Below are 26,859 nucleotides of genomic sequence, written 5' to 3'. Positions count from 1 at the left end.
GAGTCATTAACATGAGAAAGTGTTAAGATACATAATATTATATTGCTGGTTGTGATCAGTTTATTATAAAAGTAAATCAGATAGTTTTTGAAATAATGCTTGTTTCTAAGATAGTGCAGTCATGGACTATTGATCTGAAAATTGTGGCTTATTAGGATTATGCATTGTTCTCTTGGTTGTTCTCTCAAAATGTATTCTTAACTTGTTCTGGATTTGAAGCTTGTGTTTAAACCAGTACTGGATTGTGGTTAATCATTCCTTATTGTTGTGTTGGTATTTATGTCTGATTGTATGAAGGATAAAAAAGTGTTCCTTTTTAAAGGTTTCACTTCATTTAATGTTGGTTGTTTATAACCTTGGTTTTTTACTCTGTAATGATTCACACTAAGTCAAAAACATGCTAGAATGATGATACAAAATAGAAACTTCATCAGTAACAGCTTGATATCAACACGTGTACAATGTGAGTCTTTGTGATAAATAATCAGCTGCCTGTTATAGACTTTCTTTTAACAATTTCCTTCATGCAATAGCATGTACATTGCAGAAGAAGATGCAGCCTCATTTAACTTATCATGAGCAATGATTGACTTTGGTATCTAGCTGTGCAAAGTGCTTTATGCAGGTGTGGAGTCTGACAGTAAAACCTGTTTAGACATGCTATTGTTATAAAGCCACAGGTAGACAGCGTTGCTTGAGGTATTTTAAAATTACATTTAGTAGAAATAGCTTTATGATAAAAGTTACTGTTGTTTCCCTGCCTGTGGGGATAAAGAGCTCTACTTGTTGTATACACATTCTGATTCCTGGAGCCTTCAGACATGGATTTAGATCACTGATATTTTAGTAACAATAAAGTTCAATGGACTCTTGATTTCAGTATATTACCCTAAATTATTGATGTGTCTGGAGTTAAAACCAAAGCCTCTATGAAGAATACATTTGAATCCTGATAAGTATGTGGTGGAATTTTGATTCTAGAGACATCAGTGCAACGCTCACCAGATTTGTTCAACTGTCTGGTGTGATGGCAAAATTAACTGCATGCACAATGTTTCTGATTTTGGTGTTTGCAGCTCTTTGAAGTCTTATCTGTGCGACTATATTCTGACTGCATGTTAACTTAAAAGAAAAGGGCATCCATTGTCATAAATCTCAATTCTTCTTTACCAACATGCAGTAAATATTGACTAGAACCACGAATTCCTCTGATAAAATGAGGAAAAATTAAATCGACACCCCTTTTATAGGTGCACTATCAGAGGCCAACTATCTGATACATACACTTCTTACCTGTGTGGTAACATTTACAAGGTCTGACTTGACAAGGTGCTTTCTGACCTTGTTGTGAGTTTATCTTGGGTTCACTGAGCTAAATACACTGTTATACAGGTTGATCATGGTTTCCTAATTTGCACTGACTGTGAATAATAGAGCTGGAACATTTTTTAACCTCAGACTAACCGTTTGACCGGCTGTTTGTGGGGAGGTATCGTATAAGAGATCCTACGGGTTTTTTAACAGCGTTATATTTGAATCCAACTCACGGTGTCGCTATACACCAGCCTTAAAAACTGTCCAACTCTGCTTTCCTCTGTGGACAGACGTTCTATACGCCCATTGCGTCCAGAGGCAACATTACGCTGTGTTACTGTGCATTATAGTGTAGTTGGATAGCGTCGTTTCGAGTCTTTGTCGACTTATAAGAACGCTTGATACGAGCGTTGGATTCAACCATGGAGGTGTTTCAGCTGTGCAGCTTCTATTTCCTCCTCGTATTAACGCGTGGCGCTTATGGAGACCTGAGCTATTCTTTTCCAGAGGAGATGAAACGAGGATCTGTTATTGGAAATATAGCCAAGGATCTCGGGCTGCAGACGGGTGCTCTCTCTAACAGGAGAGCCCGCATTGACACGGAAGGGACTGACACACGGTACTGTGACATAAACCTGAATAACGGAGAGCTGATTGTTGCTGACCGGATCGACCGAGAGGGGCTTTGTGGCGGAAAAGCGTCGTGTATCTTGAAACAGGAGCTCGTGCTGGAGAATCCTCTCGAGCTCCATCGGATTACTCTACACATTCTAGATGTGAATGACAACTCCCCTCAATTTAAGGAAGAATCGATCGGATTAGAAATTCAAGAGTCTGCAGTGAGAGGTGCTCGTTTTGTGATAGAGGAGGCGCACGATGCGGATATAGGACAAAATTCGGTTCAGCAGTACAGCCTTAAAAAGAACGAGAATTTCATTTTGGCTGCTAATGGAAACACTATCGAGCTTGTTCTAGATAAAGAGCTTGATCGAGAGAAACAAAAAGAGCTCAATTTGCTCCTCACAGCTTTAGATGGAGGCTCTCCTCAGAGATCAGGTACAGTAGTCATACACGTCACTGTACTGGATGCTAATGATAACGCCCCAGTATTCAGTCAGGCCGTTTATAAAGCCAGTCTTCCTGAAAACTCTCCTCTAGAGACTGTAGTGGTCACAGTGAGTGCTACTGATGCAGACGAGGGAGTCAATGGAGATGTAACATATGAGTTCGGCCATGTTACTGAGGACGTGAAGAAGCTGTTTACTATTGACCGTAAACACGGTGACATAAAAGTGATTGGTGCTGTTGATTATGAAATCACTTCATCCTTTGAAATCCGCGTTAAAGCCAAAGATGGGTTAGGCCTTTCATCTTATGCCAATGTATTCATTTCAATCACTGACGTGAATGACAACGCCCCAGTAGTGAGTCTGAAGTCACTGATGAATCCCATACCTGAGGACACAACACCTGGCACAGAGGTGGGCATCATCAACGTGCAGGATAGAGACTCTGAGAGTAACAGACAGGTCCGCTGCTCCATTCAGCAAAATGTCCCTTTTAAGTTGGTTCCTTCTATTAAAAACTATTATTCTCTGGTGAGCACAGGACAGCTGGACCGTGAACTAGTGTCTGATTACAACATTACAATCAGTGCCACTGACGAGGGCTCTCCACCTCTGTCCTCCTCTAAAAGTGTTCAGTTATCTGTAGCAGACATCAACGACAACCCACCTGTGTTTGAGGAACAGTCGTACAGCGCATATGTGAGTGAGAATAACAAACCTGGCTCCACTTTATGTTCCGTTAGTGCTCGAGACCCCGACTGGAGACAGAACGGTACAGTGATTTATTCCCTGTTAGGCGGTGAGGTGAACGGTGCCCCGGTGTCCTCCTATGTGTCAGTGAACGGAGACACGGGCGTGATCCACGCTTTGAGGTCGTTTGATTATGAACAGTTCAGGAGCTTCAAAGTGCACGTGATGGCCAGAGACAACGGCTCTCCTCCGCTAAGCAGTAACGTGACCGTGAGTGTGTTCATATCGGATGTGAATGACAACTCTCCTCAGATCCTGTACCCCGGGCCGGAGGGCAACTCGTTCATGACCGAGCTGGTCCCCAAAGCTGCACACGGAGGCTCTCTGGTGTCCAAAGTGATAGCGGTGGACGCGGACTCCGGACAGAACGCCTGGCTGTCGTACCAAATAGTGAAATCCACTGATCCGGGACTTTTCACTATCGGTGTCCACAGCGGAGAGATCAGGACCCAGCGTGACATTTCTGAATCTGACAGCATGAAACAGAACCTTATTGTGTCAGTGAAAGATAACGGACAGCCCTCTCTGTCTGCCACCTGTTCCATGTATTTACTGATTTCTGATAACTTGGCTGAGGTGCCAGAACTGAAGGACATTTCTTATGATGAGAAGAACTCCAAGCTGACCTCTTATCTGATCATCGCGCTGGTGTGTGTGTCTACGTTTTTCCTGACCTTCATCATCATCATCATGGGTGTGAGGTTTTGTCGCAGGAGAAAGCCCAGACTGTTGTTTGATGGAGCAGTGGCCATCCCCAGTGCTTATCTCCCTCCTAATTACGCAGATGTTGACGGCACAGGAACTTTACGCAGCGCTTACAATTATGACGCCTACCTGACGACAGGGTCTCGAACCAGTGACTTTAAGTTTGTGTCATCTTACAATGACAACACATTGCCTGCTGACCAGACTCTGAGGAAAAGTCCATCAGACTTTGCTGAAGTGTTTGGAGACTGTGATGACTCTCCTGAGGTAGGAACATGTGCTGAATATAGTTTGCAGTATCAGGTGCAGTAACAGCATTTTGGTAGGACACAGTGGTTAAGACCTTTGTGATCTTTAAGTTTGTTTTATATATTCAAGTCAGTCTTAAATCGCAAACATGCTTCAATGGCTAGTGTATTTTAACTTTTTACTTTTAAAGCATGTATTATTTTAGTGTTCAGGTGTTGCATTGATTCCTTTGAGTTATTTGAAAATCTGATTCCATCTTAAATCTACTCCGCTAAACTTTTTTGTTGGGTTATCAGTTACGGTATCTTAGTTGTGCTGCCAGCACTTACTTTCAAACATGAGCAGTTTTTTACACTTTTTTTTGAACCTGCAAGTTTTTTGTTCATATGTTTGGTCTGCTTTGTTGCTTAGATTTTGTTCTGGTTTACCTAGAGTGAGGCATTAGGTTGTTGTCCAGAGAAAGTCTCAGTTTTGAGCACTTGATTGTTTATTTTTTTAAAACACAAGGCCTTTTAAGTGTTTATTTTCCCTTTCATGTCTTTGTCTCCGTTATTTAACCTCAACTTATCTAGATTGACTGTGCTTTATATATATTATTAACTTTGCTGGAAACTTCAAGATTAACCCATTTGTTAGTTTCTCTGTTTACTCTGCACTGTTGTGGTTGTCTTTGTGTGTGGACCAACATCTAGAGATTTTGTCCCTGTCCATGGTGCTGAACCTTCCTGTTATCTGGTTGTGTTTTTGTTACCATCTTTATATCTCTTATGTCATATTTTCTTTTAAGAGTGTTAGTTATGTTATGCCAAACACTGTGCATTTTTTTTGTCTTGTTTGAAATATGTTTTTTGAGATTTTATGTTTGAGTTTATTAAATCATTTAACATCTAAACTGCTATAATTTTTCATATTCTATCCTTTGTTTCCTTTGTTTTCCTGTTAATTTCGAGTTCACAAACTGCAGTTTTTTAATCACAGTGCTGGCGACATAGTAGCAAACTTAACAAGTGCTTTTCCCACTCCTTGCAATTACAGTACACAATGCATTACCCCACAGAACAGTCAAGATATTACATGAGTCATTAACAGGGGAAATTGTTAAGAGACATAATATTATATGCTGGTTTTGATCAGTTTAGTATAAAAGTAATTCAGATAGTTTTTGAAATAATGCTTGTTTCTATGATATTGCAGTCATGGACTATTGATCTGAAAATTGTGGCTTATTAGGATTATGCATTGTTCTCTTGGTTATTCTCTCAAAATATATTCTTAACTTGTTCTGGATTTGAAGCTTGTGTTTGAGCCAGTACTGGATTGTGATTAATCGTTCCTTATTGTTGTGTTGGTATTTATGTCTGAGTGTATGAAGGATAAAAAGTGTTCCTTTTCAAAAGTTTCACTTCATTTAATGTTGGTTGTTTATGACCTTTGTTTTTTACTCTGTAATGATTCACACTAAGTCAAAACATGCTAGAATGATGATACAAAATAGAAACTTCATCAGTAACAGCTTGATATCAACACGTACGTAAAATGTGAGTCTTTGTGATAAATAATCAGCTGCCTGTTATAGACTTTCTTTTAACAATTTCCTTCATGCAATAGCATGTACATTGCAGAAGAAGATGCAGCCTCATTTAACTTATCATGAGCAATGATTGACTTCATCTAGCTGTGCAAAGTGCTTTATGCAGGTGTGGAGTCTGACAGTAAAACCTGTTTAGACATGCTATTGTTATAAAGCCACAGGTAGACAGCGTTGCTTGAGGTATTTTAAAATTACATTTAGTAGAAATAGCTTTATGATAAAAGTTACTGTTGTTTCCCTGCTTGTGGGGATAAAGAGCTCTACACGTGTTGATTCCTGTAGCCTTCAGACATGGATTTAGATCACTGATATTTTAGTAACAATAAAGTTCAATGGACTCTTGATTTCAGTATATTACCCTAAATTATTGATGTGTCTGGAGTTAAAACCAAAGCCTCTATGAAGAATACATTTGAATCCTGATAAGTATGTTGTGGAATTTTTTTTCTAGAGACATCAGTGCAACGCTCACCAGATTTGTTCAACTGTCTGGTGTGATGGCAAAATTAACTGCATGCACAATGTTTCTGATTTTGGTGATTGCAGCTCTTTGAAGTCTTATCTGTGCGACTATATTCTGACTGCATGTTAACTTAAAAGCAAATGGCATAAAATGTCATTCATCTAAATTATTCTCTACCAACACACTAGCACAGCTAAACAGCGCCTATTTTAACAACTACAAAAAAGGTTAGTACTGTTAATTGGATTATGGCCGCTTGCAGTTTTACATGATTTAAAAGCCAACAGACAGTAAATATAGAGCGGAACCACGTGAGCTCTTATCAGATGAATACCTCTGATAAAATGAGCAGAAAAAAAATCAACACCCCTTTTATAGGTGCACTATTAGATGCCAACTATTTAATACTTACCTTTCTTCCCTGTGTGGTAACATTTACAAGGTCTGACTTGACAAGGTACTTTCTGACCTTGTTGTGAATTTATCTTGGGTTCACTGAGCTAAGTACACTGTTATACAGGTTGATCATGCTTTCCTGATTTGCACTGGCTGTGAATAACGTTTGACTTGCTGTTTGTGGGGAGGTATCTTATAAGTGGTCCTACGGGTTTTTTAACAGTGTTATATTTGAATCCAACTCACGGTGTCGCTGTACACCAGCCTTAAAAACTGTCCAACTCTGCTTTCCTTTGTGGACAGACGTTCTTGTACGCCCATTGCGTCCAGGGGCACCATTACGCTGTGTTACTTTGCATTATAGTGTTGTTGGATAGAGTCGTTTCGAGTCTTTGTCGTCTTATAAGAACGCTTGATACGAGCGTTGGATTCAACCATGGAGGTGTTTCAGCTGTGCAGCTTCTATTTCCTCCTCGTATTAACGCGTGGCGCACATGGAGACCTGAGCTATTCTTTTCCAGAGGAGATGAAACGAGGATCTGTTATTGGAAATATAGCCAAGGATCTCGGGCTGCAGACGGGCGCTCTCTCTAACAGGAGAGCCCGCATTGACACGGAAGGGACTGACACACGGTACTGTGACATAAACCTGAATAACGGAGAGCTGATTGTTGCTGACCGGATCGACCGAGAGGGGCTTTGTGGCGGAAAAGCGTCGTGTATCTTGAAACAGGAGCTCGTGCTGGAGAATCCTCTCGAGCTCCATCGGATTACTCTACACATTCTAGATGTGAATGACAACTCCCCTCAATTTAAGGAAGAATCGATCGGATTAGAAATTCAAGAGTCTGCAGTGAGAGGTGCTCGTTTTGTGATAGAGGAGGCGCGCGATGCGGATGTAGGACAAAATTCGGTTCAGCAGTACAGCCTTAAAAAGAACGAGAATTTCATTTTAGCTGCTAATGGAAACACTATCGAGCTTATTCTAGATAAAGAGCTTGATCGAGAGAAACAAAAAGAGCTCAATTTGCTCCTCACAGCTTTAGATGGAGGCTCTCCTCAGAGATCAGGTACAGTAGTCATACACGTCACTGTACTGGATGCTAATGATAACGCCCCAGTGTTCAGTCAGGCCGTTTATAAAGCCAGTCTGCCTGAAAACTCTCCTCTAGAGACTGTAGTGGTCACAGTGAGTGCAACTGATGCAGACGAGGGAATCAATGGAGATGTTACATATGATTTCGGCCATGTTACTGAAGATGTGAAGAAGCTGTTTAGTATTGACCGTAAACTGGGTAACATAAAAGTGATTAGCGCTGTTGACTATGAAAGCACCAAATCCTTTGAAATACGCGTTAAAGCCAAGGATGGGTTAGGCCTTTCATCTTATTCTGATGTAATAATTGCAATCACTGATGTGAATGACAACGCCCCTGTAGTGAGTCTGAAATCACTGATGAATCCAATACCTGAGGACACAACACCTGGTACAGAGGTGGGCATCATCAACGTGCAGGACAGAGACTCTGAGAGTAACAGACAGGTCCGCTGCTCCATTCAGCAAAATGTCCCTTTTAAGTTGGTTCCTTCTATTAAAAACTATTATTCTCTGGTGAGCACAGGACAGCTGGACCGTGAACTAGTTTCTGATTACAACATTACAATCAGTGCCACTGACGAGGGCTCTCCACCTCTGTCCTCCTCTAAAAGTGTTCAGTTATCTGTAGCAGACATCAACGACAACCCACCTGTGTTTGAGGAACAGTCGTACAGCGCATATGTGAGTGAGAATAACAAACCTGGCTCCACTTTATGTTCCGTTAGTGCTCGAGACCCCGACTGGAGACAGAACGGTACAGTGATTTATTCTCTGTTAGGCGGTGAGGTGAACGGTGCCCCGGTATCCTCGTATGTGTCAGTGAACGGAGACACGGGGGTGATCCACGCTGTGAGGTCGTTTGATTATGAACAGTCCAGGAGCTTCAAAGTGCACGTGATGGCCAGAGACAATGGCTCCCCTCCGCTCAGCAGCAACGTGACCGTGAGTGTGTTCATATCGGATGTGAATGACAACTCTCCTCAGATCCTGTACCCCGGGCCGGAAGGCAACTCGTTCATGACCGAGCTGGTCCCCAAAGCTGCACACGGAGGCTCTCTGGTGTCCAAGGTGATAGCGGTGGACGCGGACTCCGGACAGAACGCCTGGCTGTCGTATCATATAGTGAAATCCACTGATCCGGGACTTTTCACTATTGGTGTCCACAGCGGAGAGATCAGGACCCAGCGTGACATGTCTGAATCTGACAGCATGAAACAGAACCTCATTGTGTCAGTGAAAGATAACGGACAGCCCTCTCTGTCTGCCACCTGTTCCATGTATTTACTGATTTCTGATAACTTGGCTGAGGTGCCAGAACTGAAGGACATTTCTTATGATGAGAAGAACTCCAAGCTGACCTCTTATCTGATCATCGCGCTGGTGTGTGTGTCTACGTTTTTCCTGACCTTCATTATCATCATCCTGGGTGTGAGGTTTTGTCGCAAGAGAAAGCCCAGACTGTTGTTTGACGGAGCAGTGGCCATCCCCAGTGCTTATCTCCCTCCTAATTACGCAGATGTTGACGGCACAGGAACTTTACGCAGCGCTTACAATTATGACGCCTACCTGACAACAGGGTCTCGAACCAGTGACTTTAAGTTTGTGTCATCTTACAATGACAACACACTGCCTGCTGACCAGACTCTGAGGAAAAGTCCATCAGACTTTGCTGAAGTGTTTAGAGACTGTGATGACTCTCCTGAGGTAGGACCACATGCCAAATACGGTTAGGTCTTTTCTGCGTCTGTAATCTGGAGTTTCAGATGAAATGACAAAAGTTTCCTGGCATGATATACTGATAAAGAAAGTTTGAGAACTTTTTGTCTTTGGTTAAATCAGTTCAAGTTAAAAGTTCATGCTATCAACTGTCCTGGGTTATATTTTTATTTTCACTTGAATGGTTTTCAGTGGGTTTTTTTTGTGTATTTGAGCTTGTGCAACATTGTCCTGCTGTTGTCTTCTTTTTAGTTCATAGGAAATCTGATTTCAGCAGTTTTGCTTTTAGCTTAGCATGGGTTTTATAAGCAAATACCATTAACAAGTGCTGCAGACAGTCTCATTTAAGCCCTTTGTTTTCTTCTGCTCAATCATGTTGACTTTTTTGCATCTCAAATAATTTTACATCTCCCCCTTCTCTTGTCTTTTTTTTAATTTAAAGGGTTATTTATCTTACATTATCAAAATAATGTGCCATGGCTCATCTTTTTTGTCCTATTATTTAATTACAGGTTCACGATAAGTGCTGTTTCCTCCATTTGTTGTTCTTGTATTCATCATCTGCAATGTTGATTCAGCCTAAGTGGCCTCAAGATGGACCTTTTTTATGTCTCTGTCCATGGTGCTGAAACTATGTTGGTCAGTAGACAGCTTCGGCTCTTCTTTGTTTTAGATCACACACGCACGCACGCACGCACGCACACACACACACACACACACACACACACACACACACACACACACACACACACACACACACACACACAGCTCAACGTTACCTGTTGAGTAGTTATTTCCTTCCTTGTTAATAATAGGTTGCCTTGCATTTTGGTCTATCTTACTATTTGTTTATCCCCTCTGACCTATCCATCCATTGTAGCAATAGCCTGTTTTTTTAGTTTCAACCATTGTCACTTCATTTTATTTTGTCAAAATGTGGTATCAGACTTGTTACTTAAGTTCATGCATTATGTTGCAGGATTTTATTGTTCCTGGCTCCACACTCTCAGTAGTGTTGCTGCAGTTTGGGATATGAGTCTTATTTTCAATTCAGTCACAGTGAAGTTCAATCAACTCTTGATTTCAATACATTACAATACATTATTGTTGCATCTGGAGTTAAAACTGCAGCCTCCACAAAAGATACATTTAAAATGTGATAAGTATGTGGTGGAATATTGACTCCGGAAACAACAATGTAACTCTCAGAGTTCTTGGAACCATGTGATTTGATAGCAAAATGAACTGTAAACATGCACTATGGCTCTGATTCTGTGATGTGCAGCTCTTTGAAATGTTATCCAGACAACTATATTCTGACTGCATGTTAACTTAACAGAAAAGGGCATATTAGGGCATACATCTAAATGTTTATTTACCAACATACGAGCTCAGCTAAACAGAGCCTAATTTAACAACAGCAAAAAAGTCAGTACAGTAATTTGGACTATGTTGACTAGTTTTACATATTTTACCAGCCAACATGCAGTAAATATTGACTGGAACCATGTGAGCTCTTATCAGATGAATGCCTCTGATAACATGAGGAAAAATAAAATCAACTCCCCTTTTATAGGTGTATCATTCGATGCCAACTATCAAATAACTATCTATCTTACCTGTACTGTAACTTTAAAAGGTCTGACTTGACAAGGTGCAGCTGTTATCTAACCTTGTTGTGAGTTTGTCTTTGATTCACTGAGTAGGTGTAGTACTTGTTGAGCTTGGTTTCCTGATTTGCACTGACTGTGAGCAATATAGCTGAAACAGTTTTGAAACTCAGACTTAATGTTTGACCTGTTTGTGTGGAGGAATTTTAACAGTGTTATATTTGAATCAAACTCACGGTGTCGCTATACACCAGCCTTAAAAACTGTTGAACTCGTCTTTCCTCTGTGGACTGACGTTCTTGTACGCCCATTGCGTCCAGAGGCACCATTACGCTGTTTTACTGTGCATTATAGTGTTGTTGGATAGCACCGTGTGTGCCGTGTCGAGTCTTTGTCGACTTAAAAGAACGCTTGATACGAGCGTTGGATTCAACCATGGAGGTGTTTCAGCTGTGCAGCTTCTATTTCCTCCTTGTTGTATCCCGAAGCGCATATGGAGACCTGAGCTATTCTTTTCCAGAGGAGATGAAACGAGGATCTGTTATTGGAAATATAGCCAAGGATCTCGGGCTGCAGACGGGCGCTCTCTCTAACAGGAGAGCCCGCATTGACACGGAAGGGTCTGACACACGGTACTGTGACATAAACCTGAATAACGGAGAGCTGATTGTTGCTGACCGGATCGACCGAGAGGGGCTCTGTGGAGAAAAGGCGTCGTGCATCTTGAAACAGGAGCTCATGCTGGAGAATCCTCTCGAGCTCCATCGGATTACTCTACACATTCTAGATGTAAATGATAACTCCCCTCAATTTGACGACGAATTGATTTCTATAGAAATCCGGGAGTCTGCAGTGAGAGGAGCTCGTTTTGTGATAGAAGGAGCGCTCGATGCGGATGTAGGACAAAATTCGGTTCAGCAGTACAGCCTTAAAAAGAACGAGAATTTCATTTTGGCTGCTAATGGGAACACTATCGAGCTTGTTCTAGATAAAGAGCTTGATCGAGAGAAACAAAAAGAGCTCAATTTGCTCCTCACAGCTTTAGATGGAGGCTCTCCTCAGAGATCAGGTACAGTAGTCATTCACGTCACTGTACTGGATGCTAATGATAACGCCCCAGTGTTCAGTCAGGCCGTTTATAAAGCCAGTCTGCCTGAAAACTCTCCTCTAGAGACTGTAGTGGTCACAGTGAGTGCTACTGATGCAGACGAGGGAATCAATGGAGATGTAACATATGATTTTGTGCATGTTTCTGAGGACTTGAAGAAGTTGTTTACTATTGACCGTAAACTCGGTGTCATTAAAGTGATTGGCTCTGTTGATTATGAAATCACTAAATCCTTTGAAATACGCGTTAAAGCCAAAGATGGGTTAGGCCTTTCATCTAATGCGAAGGTAATAATTTCCATCACTGATGTGAATGACAACCCACCTGTTGTTTATTTAAAATCACTGATGAATCCCATACCCGAGGACACAACACCTGGTACAGAGGTGGGCATCATCAACGTGCAGGACAGAGACTCTGAGAGTAACAGACAGGTCCGCTGCTCCATTCAGCAAAATGTCCCTTTTAAGTTGGTTCCTTCTATTAAAAACTATTATTCTCTGGTGAGCACAGGACAATTGGACCGTGAACTAGTGTCTGATTACAACATTACAATCAGTGCCACTGACGAGGGCTCTCCACCTCTGTCCTCCTCTAAAAGTGTTCAGTTATCTGTAGCAGACATCAACGACAACCCACCTGTGTTTGAGGAACAGTCGTACAGCGCATATGTGAGTGAGAATAACAAACCTGGCTCCACTTTATGTTCCGTTAGTGCTCGAGACCCCGACTGGAGACAGAACGGTACAGTGATTTATTCTCTGTTAGGCGGTGAGGTGAACGGTGCCCCAGTGTCCTCCTATGTGTCAGTGAACGGAGACACGGGGGTGATCCACGCTGTGAGGTCGTTTGACTATGAACAGTTCAGGAGCTTCAAAGTGCACGTGATGGCCCGAGACAACGGCTCTCCTCCACTCAGCAGCAACGTGACCGTGAGTGTGTTCATATCGGATGTGAATGACAACTCTCCTCAGATCCTGTACCCCGGGCCGGAGGGCAACTCGTTCATGACCGAGCTGGTCCCCAAAGCTGCACACGGAGGCTCTCTGGTGTCCAAAGTGATAGCGGTGGACGCGGACTCCGGACAGAACGCCTGGCTGTCGTATCATATAGTGAAATCCACAGATCCGGGACTTTTCACTATTGGTGTCCACAGTGGAGAGATCAGGACGCAGCGGGACATTTCTGAATCTGACAGCATGAAACAGAACCTTATTGTGTCAGTGAAAGATAACGGACAGCCCTCTCTGTCTGCCACCTGTTCCATGTATTTACTGATTTCTGATAACTTGGCTGAGGTGCCAGAACTGAAGGACATTTCTTATGATGAGAAGAACTCCAAACTGACCTCTTATCTGATCATCGCGCTGGTGTGTGTGTCTACATTTTTCCTGACCTTCATTATCATCATCCTGGGTGTGAGGTTTTGTCGCAGGAGAAAGCCCAGACTGTTGTTTGATGGAGCAGTGGCCATCCCCAGTGCTTATCTCCCTCCTAATTACGCAGATGTTGACGGCACAGGAACTTTACGCAGCGCTTACAATTATGACGCCTACCTGACAACAGGGTCTCGAACCAGTGACTTTAAGTTTGTGTCATCTTACAATGACAACACACTGCCTGCTGACCAGACTCTGAGGAAAAGTCCATCAGACTTTGCTGCAGTGTTTGGAGACTGTGATGACTCTCCTGAGGTAGGAACATCTGTCAACTACTGTTAGGTTTTTTCTGCGTCTGTAATCTGGCCAGTTTCAGATGAAATGACACAAGTCTCCTGGCATGATATACTGATAAAGACAGTTTGATATTTTTATTTGTCTTTTGTTGAATCAACTCCAGTTTTAAGTTTCTGTGTTCAACAGTACTTGGTTACACTTTCATTTTGCCTTTCATGGATTTAAATATTGTTTTGTGTATTTCAGCTTGTGCAAAATATGGTAGTTGTCCTGCTGTTGTCAGAATGATGCTCTATTATTGAGTTAGTAGAAATCTGCATGTTCCATCAGTTTTATTCATAACTTAGCATGGGGTTTTCTAACCAAATATCAGTAAGATGTTCTGCAGACCGAGTCTCATCTAAACACTTGTGTTGTTGAATCATGATGATTTTGTATCGCATTTTCTTTTACATCTCCCCCTCCTCTTGTCTTTTTTATATGTTTAAGGTGTTTTTTTAATCCCAGACTATAAAAATAGTTATTGCTCATTGCTCATCTTGCTCTATTTACCCTGTTATTAAAGTATAGGGTCACGATTAGTGCTGTTTCCCCCATTTGTTTATGTTCTCTTCAGCTGCTATGTTTTGTCAGTCTTGGAGGCTTCAATATTAATATTTTTCCATGTTGCTGTCCTTGGTGCTGAAACTCTGTTTTTCTGTGGAAAGTTGGGCCTCTTCTGTTTTTTAATGACACACACACACACACACACACACACACACACACACACACACACACACACACACACACACACACACACACACACACACAATTTTATTGTTGATCATTTTACATGATATGCATTCCTGACACCACACACTAGTCTAGCCTAGTAGTCTCTTACTAAAAGTCCTTGGTTCTAATCTGCACGTATCAACACTTTCCCTCAGTGATTGATCTTTTGTGTATGTGTTAAGTGTTTTGTCTGCTTAAAAGTCTGTTCAAAATTCATGGGAAATTGTAACATATAAAATCCATTTTTATCAGAACTTCATGAACTATCAACAAAGTGGCTTCACTGTTGCACCCATGTAGTCTTCCATAAAATCTAAACACATTGAATATAAGCTACTGAATAAAACTGTATTGGAAAAAATATAACATGTTCAATTATAGCAACTTATCTGACTGGAGCATAGAGGGTACAGTGTGATGGAGTTTGATTTTTCAAGGTTCTTCTTATGTTATAGTATAGCTTCCAGAGATAATCATTGTTACAGAGGAAGGAACATCTTGCTACAGATGTGTTGTTTCTCATGATTGCTTAGGGTATTTGCTACACGGTTATGGCAGACAGTTACCCATTCATCTCATCTGAAAAACAACAGACTAAAAACATGAAAGTGTTCTGATGTCTTACTTAATATGTAATTATAGTTTTTAAGGTGAAATTTTAATGATTTTTGCTTGCAAGACTTCATGACTGGTTTCTCTTTATCATATCTTGCTTGATTTGTGTCTCTTCGCACATTGCATTTGACAAAGGGGTCTGCTACATTTACTTTTATAAATATATACATTGCTCTTACATATTGGTATCTAATGTTGTAATGATATCTAGATGACTCATTTTTTTACTTGAAAATCTGAACCTGAAAGCTTACTTACAGACACATTACTCTGCTGCTGGTACTTTGTATGGACGGCTTCACTTTTAGTTTGGAGCTCTTTACATATCATCAAGTTGTCGCTTCAGACAGACGTGTTTGCTCTGCTGTAGTTTGTTTGAGTTTTGCTGTAAGTCCTCTCTGGTATAACCACTTTGATTTTGACACACAGATAATACAAATATAGAGAAGAAGAAACTTTTTACTTTTACATTTCAGACCGTCAGTTTGCAGCGTGATGCCTTTCTTGTGGATATTCATGCAGTGATTTTGCTTCCTCAATGATTTGCTTTGAACAAATTAACTTTGTCACACAGAACATAATTAATCATATTTTTTTGTTGTCTAATATATGTTTCATTTTTTTTTCTGCACCATTTTGGTGTTTTTTTCTCATTAGATAAGATAAGATATACTTTTAATCATCACCCGTTGAGGGAAATTCTTTTCTTACAGCAGCTTTAATGAATGGGAAAACGACAATGCACTTACAGTGTTTAAATAGAATAATATTATATGTGAAAATATACTCTGTGTACAATTTCTACTGATACATACATACGTTGAGTCATTGCACAGAGAAAAAAAATGATACATTGTACAGTGAGCATAGCAACAAGACAAAACGATATTATGGCATTATTGCACAGCAGTGATTAACAGATGTCTACAGAGTCTTCATAGTTTACTTAGAAACTAATTATGGATGAGTGCTGGAGTTAAATAGCCTGACTGTAGATGGGATGAATGACCTGTGGTAGTTCTCCTTCTTGCAGAGTGGGTATCTCAGTCTGCTGCTGAAGGAGCTGCTCAGGGACCCCAGTGTCTCATGCAGGGGAAGAGAGGGATTGTCAATGTTGGATGTCAGCTTGGCTAACATCCTCCTCTCATCCACCTCCTCTATGGAGTCCAGGGGACAGCCCAGGACAGAACTGGCCGTCCTGACCAGTTTGTTCAGTCCTGTTATAACTTCACAGAATATCAGTCACCTAGCTCATCAAAATACAGTCCGGGTTTTATATAGGTAGTCTAGTTAGGTTATGTTTACAGAATGAGGGACTTTACCTTTGTGTTAACTCAAATACTGCTCCTGGTAAAAGTTATAACAGCTGTTCAGATTCTCTGCAGATTGCCATTATTGAAAGTGCTCGTTTTTTAACTTTTTGTGTCTATGCTCTGCTGCTATGTCTGGTTGATTATTTTCTTATTTTAGATAAAGTGGTGGATCTAATACATCAGTTGTTGTGTTTCTACTCCATGTAAAACTCTTATCACCTATCCCTAATCTGTGATGTTGGGAGGAAATATTTTTAACTTTTCAGAAGAGGAAAAAGGCGGTGGGCACCGCCTAAAACCACTGTTGTGTGTGATGGTAGTGTTATCCCTTTAAACCATCATAGTATTTGTAGATCTGCAGTATTATACAAGTTTGTAGTAATGTGCTACAAGTGTTTTCATTATTTGTGTCATTTAGTTAAACAAGACTCGAAACACAAAACCTAATATCTGCACATCTGCCTTGTTTAACAGAAAATTCCATCTGTTTACTCTCTCACTTGAAACGTTTACTTACTCTGCACCACAGATCATGATTTCTCTCCATGCACACAATCTTTGTATTATAAATTCATCCTGAATGAAATAAGTGAGGAGGGACTTTTTTGATAACTTTTTTCTGAGCTTATTTTTGCCGTATTGGTGTAAGTTACCATGCTTGGAATTCTATTTTCATAAGAAAACAAGGAATCAGTGCCAGCAGGGCTAAATCTGAGTTTCTAACCTTTTTGCTGAAATTCTTTGAAATTCTTTGCAAACTTTAGAACATCATAAGCAATTCCTCTAATGATCATGCATTACCTTCTAAATGAATGATTGAATACATTTTCGAGCAAAGGGTGAATACCACCACTACAGTATTGACAGAAGTTGTAGAACAACTTGAAGTCTTTATTGAAGCAAACCAAATGACATCAAAGTATGTTTATTGCTTCGATCTGACCCTTTAACATAAACCTATAACAGCATAAACTCTACTTTACCACTTGTTTGGTACAACTACTTTTTGATCCATCTACAGGCACCGGTGCTCAGCATGTCACACTTTTATGAAGATATGCAATTCCAGATCACAGTCAAGTTAGTGCAACTGAATATGCAGAAAGAGAACAACATTAAGAAATAATGTATAGTAAATATTTGTGAATGCACTGGTCTGCAAGCTGACTTGGGTAAATTGTTTCAGCCTTAGATTCTTCCAGATTAGTCTGTTTTTGTGTCTCTGTCCTTGGTGCTGAAACTGTCGGTTTGTGGACAGTTTGGCTTATTTTGTGTTTTAGATGAAGTAACAGATATTCTTTTGGGTATCAATGGGGACTGCACAAGCAACTTATTATTCGTTGTTTCTAGGTTTGTACATTTATATTAGGGTCAGCAATCTAGTACACTGGTCTTACACAGACACTTGATATATCAGAGAGATAACACATATTGTTCAATAAACACCAGTCATCACTTTTTTAATGCAAAGTAGGAAATGTGTTGGCAATCTATATCCTTATTCCTGTTATTCATGCAATGAGGTTTTTCGTTTTTTTCTTTTTCCTCAGTTGTTCCTCATATATAGCTGAAGGTGCAAATATTAGTAATCCAACTTACAATTGTTTACTTTTTTTATGTGAATATAAATTTTAATCAGCCCAAAGAAAATTCTAAAAGTAGGTTTTCTTGTATGTATGTGTATAAGTTGGTCTCACGGTGGCGCTATACACCAGGCTTACGTTGTTTGACTTCCTCTGTCCTTTGGTGCGGACGCACAATCCTGTGCTCCTGTGTCCAGAGAGGAGAATTCTGTTTGGATTCGCAGTCACACTTCATGTGTCGTGTTTAAATCGCCTGTGTTCGCTTTGTGGTTATCTAATTTATCATGGATCCTTTTTTTCAAACGTGCAGCTTATGTTTCCTCCTTGTCATCTCGCGTGGCGCATATGGAGACCTCAGTTATTCTCTTCCAGAGGAGATGAAACGAGGATCTGTTATTGGAAATATAGCCAAGGATCTCGGGCTGCAGACGGGCGCTCTCTCTAACAGGAGAGCCCGTATTGACATGGATGGGTCTGATACACGGTACTGTGACATAAACCTGAATAACGGAGAGCTGATTGTTGCTGACCGGATCGACCGAGACGGGCTGTGTGGAGAAAAGGCGTCGTGCATCTTGAAACAGGAGCTTGTGCTGGAGAATCCTCTCGAGCTCCATCGGATTACTCTACACATTCTAGATGTAAATGATAACTCCCCACAATTTAAGGAAGAGTCAATTGGCTTAGAAATTCGAGAGTCTGCAGACAGAGGAGCTCGTTTTGTGATAGAGGAGGCGCACGATGCGGATGTAGGACAAAATTCAGTTCAGCAGTACAGCCTTAAAAAGAACGATAATTTCATTTTGGCTGCTAATGGAAACACTATCGAGCTTGTTCTAGATAAAGAGCTTGACAGAGAGAAACAAAAAGAGCTCAATTTGCTCCTCACAGCTTTAGATGGAGGCTCTCCTCAGAGATCAGGTACAGTAGTCATACACGTCACTGTACTGGATGCTAATGATAACGCCCCAGTGTTCAGTCAGGCCGTGTATAAAGCCAGTCTGCCTGAAAACTCTCCTCTAGAGACTGTAGTGGTCACAGTGAGTGCAACTGATGCAGACGAGGGGGTCAATGGAGATGTTACATATGAATTTGGTCATGTTACTGAAGATGTGAAGAAGCAGTTTACTATTGACCGTAAACTCGGTGACATAAAATTGATTGGCTCTGTTGACTATGAAATGACTTCATCCTTTGAAATACGCGTTAAAGCCAAGGATGGGTTAGGCCTTTCATCTTATGCTAAGGTAATAATTTCCATCACTGATGTGAATGATAACCCACCTGTTGTTTATTTAAAATCACTGATGAATCCCATACCTGAGGACACAACACCTGGTACAGAGGTGGGCATCATCAACGTGCAGGATAGAGACTCTGAGAGTAACGGACAGGTCCGCTGCTCCATTCAGCAAAATGTCCCTTTTAAGTTGGTTCCTTCTATTAAAAACTATTATTCTCTGGTGAGCACAGGACAGCTGGACCGTGAACTAGTGTCTGATTACAACATCACAATCAGTGCCACTGACGAGGGCTCTCCACCTCTGTCCTCCTCTAAAAGTGTTCAGTTATCTGTAGCAGACATCAACGACAACCCACCTGTGTTTGAGGAACAGTCGTACAGCGCATATGTGAGTGAGAATAACAAACCTGGCTCCACTTTATGTTCCGTAAGTGCTCGAGACCCCGACTGGAGACAGAACGGTACAGTGATTTATTCTCTGTTAGGCGGTGAGGTGAACGGTGCCCCGGTGTCGTCCTATGTGTCAGTGAACGGAGACACGGGGGTGATCCACGCTGTGAGGTCGTTTGACTATGAACAGTTCAGGAGCTTCAAAGTGCACGTGATGGCCAGAGACAACGGCTCTCCTCCGCTCAGCAGCAACGTGACCGTGAGTGTGTTCATATCGGATGTGAATGACAACTCTCCTCAGATCCTGTACCCCGGGCCGGAGGGCAACTCGTTCATGACCGAGCTGGTCCCCAAAGCTGCACACGGAGGCTCTCTGGTGTCCAAAGTGATAGCGGTGGACGCGGACTCCGGACAGAACGCCTGGCTGTCGTACCATATAGTGAAATCCACTGATCCGGGACTTTTCACTATTGGTGTCCACAGCGGAGAAATCAGGACCCAGCGTGACATTTCTGAATCTGACAGCATGAAACAGAACCTTATTGTGTCAGTGAAAGATAACGGACAGCCCTCTCTGTCTGCCACCTGTTCCATGTATTTACTGATTTCTGATAACTTGGCCGAGGTGCCAGAACTGAAGGACATTTCTTATGACGAGAAGAACTCCAAACTGACCTCTTATCTGATCATCGCGCTGGTGTGTGTGTCTACGTTTTTCCTGACCTTCATCATCATCATCCTGGGTGTGAGGTTTTGTCGCAGGAGAAAGCCCAGACTGTTGTTTGATGGAGCAGTGGCCATCCCCAGTGCTTATCTCCCTCCTAATTACGCAGATGTTGACGGCACAGGAACTTTACACAGCGCTTACAATTATGACGCCTACCTGACAACAGGGTCTCGAACCAGTGACTTTAAGTTTGTGTCATCTTACAATGACAACACACTGCCTGCTGACCAGACTCTGAGGAAAAGTCCATCAGACTTTGCTGAAGTGTTTGGAGACTGTGATGACTCTCCTGAGGTAGGACCACATGCCAAATACGGTTTAGTGTCTTGTGTTCAGTGTTGCTGACAGGCAAAACTGCCACAAGTAACATTAAGTTTTTACGGGTTTAGAGATTGCAACAATGCATCATAAATTGACAGATCATTATTGGTCTCCTTTGTTGCTACAACTTGCTGTTGTTTTCTTTTCTTTTTCTCCGGACAGTTGACATTTTATTTGACTTGAGGCTTGGTTGGGTTAGTGTTTTCTTATGCTCAGTCAAATTAGTTTTGATACATGCATTTTAACAAGTGAAATAATGGTTTGATTTTCAGGTTTTGTGATGTTTTACCATCCGAGATTGGAAGAAGCCTAATGTCAGTGGTCAGTGTTCTTTGCAGTGGATACAAAAGCATTATATATTCATCCTGAAATGGTGCTTATAAACATGAGGGCCTTCTTAGATTATTTAAATAATTTTTGTATGGATTTATTATTCCCTGCTGTCTTTTATAAAGCTTTTACAAATGCTGCTTTAAGCTCTGATGCAGAGATTCCTACCTGTGTGGTGACTTTTATGTAGTATTTATTTTCAGTCATGAGGCACTTTTTATCTTTTAGCCCTTCTACTTCCTCTGCTATTTAATTGTTCTGTCATTGGTGCGCTTTACTTTAAATAATAACATTTTTGCCTCATAGTTTTGAATCAGTTTACCGATATTTTTAACACATGATATAAATTCCCAGTACATCATTGTATGCATCTTTTTACCCTGCTCTTTTTATTTCTTGTTCAGTTTGGAAACTTGCTTTTTTGTGTCTCTGTCCTTGGTGCTGATACTCAATTTAGCATTTTGGATGCTAAAAAAGCTAAAAAAAAAAAAACTTTTTCTGGTTCAGCTGAATTACCTTTTTGAAACTCCTTCAGCGAGAACCTCATTCATCTTTCTCATTATTATCTCACAAACACAGTGTTTGTCTTGTTTGTGCATACTGTGATGAGCCTACATGAACAGCAAATCAAGTAGAACAACATAAAGATATACAGTATTTTATGGTTTGCTGTGCTATAGCATAGACATTGTTGATAAACCTCACCTAATTGATTAATGCGTGTGGCTGTGGTGCGTTTAAAGAAAATGTTGAAATGCTAATTGTTTGGGTGTTGTGCTGTCTAACACCAACCAGGGTAAATAACACAGTGGGAGAGTTTTGCAGTTGCTTGCAGCACTGTTTTATAGTCAGAGACAATGGCACCTCAATTTCATGGAATGATGTAGATCCCAGAAATTTAAAGGTGTCTGTGTGTTTGCATATGTGTATTTGTTCTAGGAACAAAGTGCATTGAATATCCACGAGTTCTCCACAAGTGTGCGTAGTTTTAGAGTAAAACAAATGAGTGCACCAAAAACTATAGTCTGAAAAATTAGATTTGTTGCAGGGATGAATCAACACATTTAAGAAAATATCAAACAGAAAAGGTTTGCTTTACAGTGGAAATTCTGCTGCAAATTTAGTTTCTAGGGTTTATTTGTATAGTCCAAATATTGCTATCTCTGTGTCCCTCCCCTGTTGCATACAATGTGAGTGCTCCTCCTGAGTGAGTAACAAAACCATATTTTCCACTTGTTTAATCTAGGTCAGAGAGCAGGGGATATGGCAGAAGTGGTAGCAAAAATCCTGCATTTGTTTCACTGGCATATTTACCGCCGTTGTAATTTTCCTCTCAGTCTCTTGGTGACGCTCTTTTACAGCGCCTGACTCAATGATGCTCGTGTCTCACCCTATCTGTGTCAGTGGAACTGGAGTACTGGGTTAGAGCCAAGAGCTGTGTAGGCATGCGTGTTTGTGTATGTGTAGGTATTTATGAGGGAGGGAAGGAGAGAGAGTAGAGAGAGACTGAGTGTGGGTGGGTTTGTGTCTGTGTGTGTACTCGCGCGCATATATGAGTGAGTCAGAGAGAGAGAGAGGGAGAGAGAGAGAGATGGAGAGAAAGAGAGACACAGAGACAGAGCGCAGAAGTGAAATGGGGCTAGAGAGAGAGGAATCCAAGCTGACAGCTTCCCTAATAGAGCATGATTAATTCAGCCAGAGACGCAGGGAATCGCTGGATTACAGCAGCATTTTCAGTTCGACATTTTACTTTATTTGTTTCGGATTGAGCAAAATGTCGACAGCAAATCTTTTTCTGAAAGCATGTTTAAAAATGGACCATCGAACAAACTTAAAATGGTGGCTGCATTTTTTACTGCTTGCCCTCCTTTTTGGTGTTTCGTCTGGAGAGGTCCGCTACGTCCTACCCGAGGAGATGCAGCGGGGATCTGTAATCGGCAATGTTGCGCGGGATCTGGGGATGAAAGTGCCGGAGCTTAATGCTCGTCGAGCCCGTGTTGTTGCAGAGGGAACGAGACAGCTGTGCGAACTGGACGCTGCGTCAGGGAATCTTTTGATCAGCCAACGGATAGATCGAGAGGAGCTCTGCGCGCAAGCCAGCGTCTGCACCCTACAGTACCAGCTCTTACTTGAAGATCCCCTTCAAGCATACAGCTTGGTTTTGGACATTACAGATATAAATGACAACAGCCCAGTGTTCGCTGCAGGGGAAATAAAACTAGATTTAGTCGAATCCACAGTTCTGGGCAGGCGCTTTCCACTGGAGAGCGCGCATGACCCCGATCTGGGAACCAACTCTGTCCGTGAATACAAACTGAGCCCGAATCACCACTTTGCACTGGAAATGAGCACTCAAATAAACGGCAATGCCTATCTGGAGCTAGTTCTCAAAAAGCCATTGGACCGGGAGGCACAAGCTGAACATGTATTGAAAATCAATGGGATTGATGGGGGGAATCCAGTCAGATCAGGAACTGCTTCTATCTATGTTCGTGTTTTGGACGCCAATGACAATGTCCCAGTTTTCAGCCAACGAGTTTATAAAGCATCTGTGCACGAGAACTCGCCCATAGGGACTCTCATAGCAACACTGAATGCCACGGACTTCGATGAAGGTGTCTATGGAGAGGTGTCTTATTCTTTCAGTCACCTATCAGACAAGATGGGAGGGGTTATCGAAATCAACCCTCTGAGTGGAGAAGTTCGTGTGGCAGGTCCCATTGACTATGAAGAGGCCAGTACGCACGAGCTGGATGTTCAGGCAAAAGATGGAGGAGGCCAATCCTCTCACTGTAAACTCGTAATTGAAGTCATTGACGTAAACGACAACAAGCCCGTGATAGAGGTTAAGTCAGCCTCTGCTAACGTGGCTGAAGACTCTAAACCAGGAACTATGGTCGCTCTGATGAATGTTTATGACCTGGACACTGGGAACAGTGGGCGTGTCACGTGTACGATCGCAGACGATGTCCCATTTAAGTTTGTATCAGAGGTCAAAAACTATTACATGTTAGTGACTGATGGGATGTTAGACAGGGAGTTTCAACCCGAGTTTAACATCACAGTGACAGCCACTGACGCAGGCTCTCCCTCACTCTCTACTATTAAGGTTTTAACAATCGTGGTCAATGATATAAATGATAACCCTCCGACTTTTACGCAGAGAGAGTACAATGCCAACCTCTTGGAAAACCAACCCGTTGGCACGTTTGTGATGAAAGTGAAAGCAGAGGACATTGATGACGGATCTAATGCTAAAACTCTGTACCAAATATCAAGGGACACAAACTCAGAGGTGTCCTCCTTTCTTACCATCAACTCAGAAACAGGGGAGCTCTTCACGTCACGCCTCTTTGACTACGAACAGTCAGTTCACTTCCAAATTAAGGTGACAGCTCGTGATGGAGGCAGCCCTCCACTCTCCTCCACCTGCACCGTTAACGTTTTTATTAAGGACCAAAACGACAATACACCTGTTGTCCTGTACCCTGTCCAAACTCCAGGGTTCATTGCTGAAGATGTGGTGCCAGTTGAAGCACCCAGAGGTTACCTGGTTACTAAGGTTGTAGCTGTGGATGCAGACTCCGGTCACAATGCTTGGCTTTCTTATAGAATAATCAAAGCAACGCAGCATAACCTTTTTATGGTCGGCCTCCATACAGGAGAAATCAGAACCGTGAGACCGTTTATGGAGGACGATGAATCGAAACAGTCTGTTGTCGTTTTGGTTACAGATAACGGGCCTGATACTCTCTCAGCCACTGCTACAGTCAGTATAGTCATCGGTGACGGGCTGCCTGTTTTAAACGAACTCTTTGAGTTTGCAGATGACTCACAGGACGGTGATAATTTAACGCTCTATTTAATCATTGCCCTGGCAGCAGTTTCTTTTCTCTTAATCCTTTTAATCAGTGGCGTGTTTTATTTTAAGCTCTGTCGGCGTGGTTATGTTTACCGTTCAACCACCGCCAGTCTCCCCGTTTTCCCCACGGCCTACTGCCCCCCCAGTTTTACCGATTTCAGCCGTTGTGGGACCCTGCTGAAAGACGATCGCTACGACTCCTTCTTGACCACTGGGTCTTGGAGAGGCGATTTCCGTTTCAGCTCAAACACAGACACAGACACATTGAAACAAAGAAGTGCTGCCTATCAGAAAAACACCTTGAGGCGCGCAAGCACAGACAGAGCTAGTCTGAAGATCAGGGCAGGTGGACCGCATCCATGTTACGTGATCACATGAAGGTCCAACAATAAATCCTGTACATAGGTTGTTAAATGATCCTGTGTGGTGATTTTAATTGGAGCCCTTTGACTGTCAAATATAATTTAATGGTTGTGAAGAATTTTCTTGAGACATGCATATTGTGGTTGTCTGTGCCTAAAATGTGAACGATTTTATACACAAGTATCCATGCATGACAATTTTATCAGTGGATAAACATCTTTTGTAAATCTGTTTGCATTTTGACCTCAAACTTCAGCTCCTCTGACCCTTTGATCTGATATTGATCATAGATGGTAATCTTAACATAAACTCCTTTGTTGTTTTTGTTTTGTTTTTTGTATCCTGGCACAAATTAAACCATCATTATTATTATTATCAGTTTTGTTTGTGGTTGGTTTCATCAGTGAAGAAGTTTGCTACAAACCTAATAACTTAAGTTTGGCCTTTTGTTTTTGCCTGGCTTTACCTATTCTATTCTTCTACTCTCTGACTAGTAAGTTGTTACTTCCTCGCCATTGTCTCTTCTGTATTTTTTAGAATAACTTAGACACAACCTTCTGTTTTTTCTTATTCATAGTTTACAAAAACATACTTATATACAACATTTATGAACAACAGCAGCTTAGTTATTTTTGTTCTGTTTTGAAGTTAAAAGATAAATACTGCATCGTTATTTAGAATGAGGTATAAATAAGCACAGTACTAAAATGTCTAATTTCCTGTATTTTAAGTGCATTGTAGACCTTTCTGATAACTTAATCACTGTGTATTTTGGTATTCTGAGAGCCATACAGAAAATCTGGACCTCACTGTTAATCGCTGGCATCATCGATGGTGTTTAACTTTGACAGAGTTTATGTTTTAAAACAATATTTACATAACTATTATTTTTTACTCAGAACACACTGCTGCCAAGTTTTATATGATCAAATTTTTGTCAGAGTATAACACATTGTTTGTTGTGTGACCGAGACCTAATAAAAGCTTTGCACTACAAGAGTTGAATTCAACAGTATGTAAATGAACTATGCTTGTATGTTGATAACAAAAAATAAACTTAAAGAGAAGATTGTGTTTTACTCCTCCGTTTGCTCAGGACTTGAACATGCACATCACTCATACCCTTGAAAACAGAAACCCTGTCCCATAACTTAAAGTCAAAGTAAATCAAAACAGCAAAACAGGAAAACAAAACATTCACCTTTACAAAGACTTACATGGATTCAGGGTGATCAGTACAACATGCCACACTTGATGTACGACAAGAAGGGGTTTGATATACTATAAAATAAAACTCAAATCAACTGAAGTTTCTGCTTGGCCTCAAAGAAGGACAATGCACTGTTATAATGTACTTGTCAATCGTACATAATTAATGCCAAACAATATCTGTTGCTTATTGCAGAGTTTGTACCATAAATATAAGTTGACAGATACTTGGACATATACAATTTCAATTAATGATACATAGTATAGTACAGTACAGTGGCATCTCTCATTTATCCAACACTTTTTACTGATAGAAAGATGCTGCAGTTCAAGACAATTGAAACAATGCTTAATATCATTTTATTGTGCAGTACTTCTTATGATG

General features: G+C 41.2%; 4 protein-coding genes across 4 annotated transcripts; all 4 read left to right on the top strand.

The window, feature by feature from the left end:
• Positions 1-1,736: 1,736 nt before the first annotated feature.
• Positions 1,737-13,897, top strand: LOC117817613 (protocadherin gamma-A11-like). The gene is made up of 2 exons (XM_034690363.1): positions 1,737-4,103; positions 13,763-13,897. Exons 1-2 carry the CDS (start codon positions 1,737-1,739, stop codon positions 13,787-13,789), a joined length of 2,394 nt encoding a protein of 797 aa, XP_034546254.1. The 3' UTR covers positions 13,790-13,897.
• Positions 6,972-9,365, top strand: LOC117817537 (protocadherin gamma-A11-like). Its single transcript, XM_034690277.1, has one exon. It carries the CDS (start codon positions 6,972-6,974, stop codon positions 9,363-9,365), a length of 2,394 nt encoding a protein of 797 aa, XP_034546168.1.
• Positions 13,898-18,493: 4,596 nt separating the features above from the next.
• Positions 18,494-20,734, top strand: LOC117817612 (protocadherin gamma-A11-like). Its single transcript, XM_034690362.1, has one exon. The coding sequence runs from the start codon at positions 18,494-18,496 to the stop codon at positions 20,732-20,734; it is 2,241 nt and encodes a 746-aa protein (XP_034546253.1).
• A 2,078-nt stretch (positions 20,735-22,812) lies between these two features.
• LOC117818005 (protocadherin beta-16) lies at positions 22,813-26,332 on the top strand. The gene has a single exon (XM_034690860.1). It carries the CDS (start codon positions 22,815-22,817, stop codon positions 25,278-25,280), a length of 2,466 nt encoding a protein of 821 aa, XP_034546751.1. The 5' UTR covers positions 22,813-22,814; the 3' UTR covers positions 25,281-26,332.
• The last annotated feature ends 527 nt before the right edge of the window (positions 26,333-26,859 follow it).

The sequence above is a fragment of the Notolabrus celidotus genome, chromosome 8, assembly GCF_009762535.1.
Source record: "Notolabrus celidotus isolate fNotCel1 chromosome 8, fNotCel1.pri, whole genome shotgun sequence".
NCBI lineage: Eukaryota > Metazoa > Chordata > Actinopteri > Labriformes > Labridae > Notolabrus > Notolabrus celidotus.
Note: the sequence above shows the minus strand (reverse complement) of the source record. Positions and strands in the feature narration are given on the sequence as shown.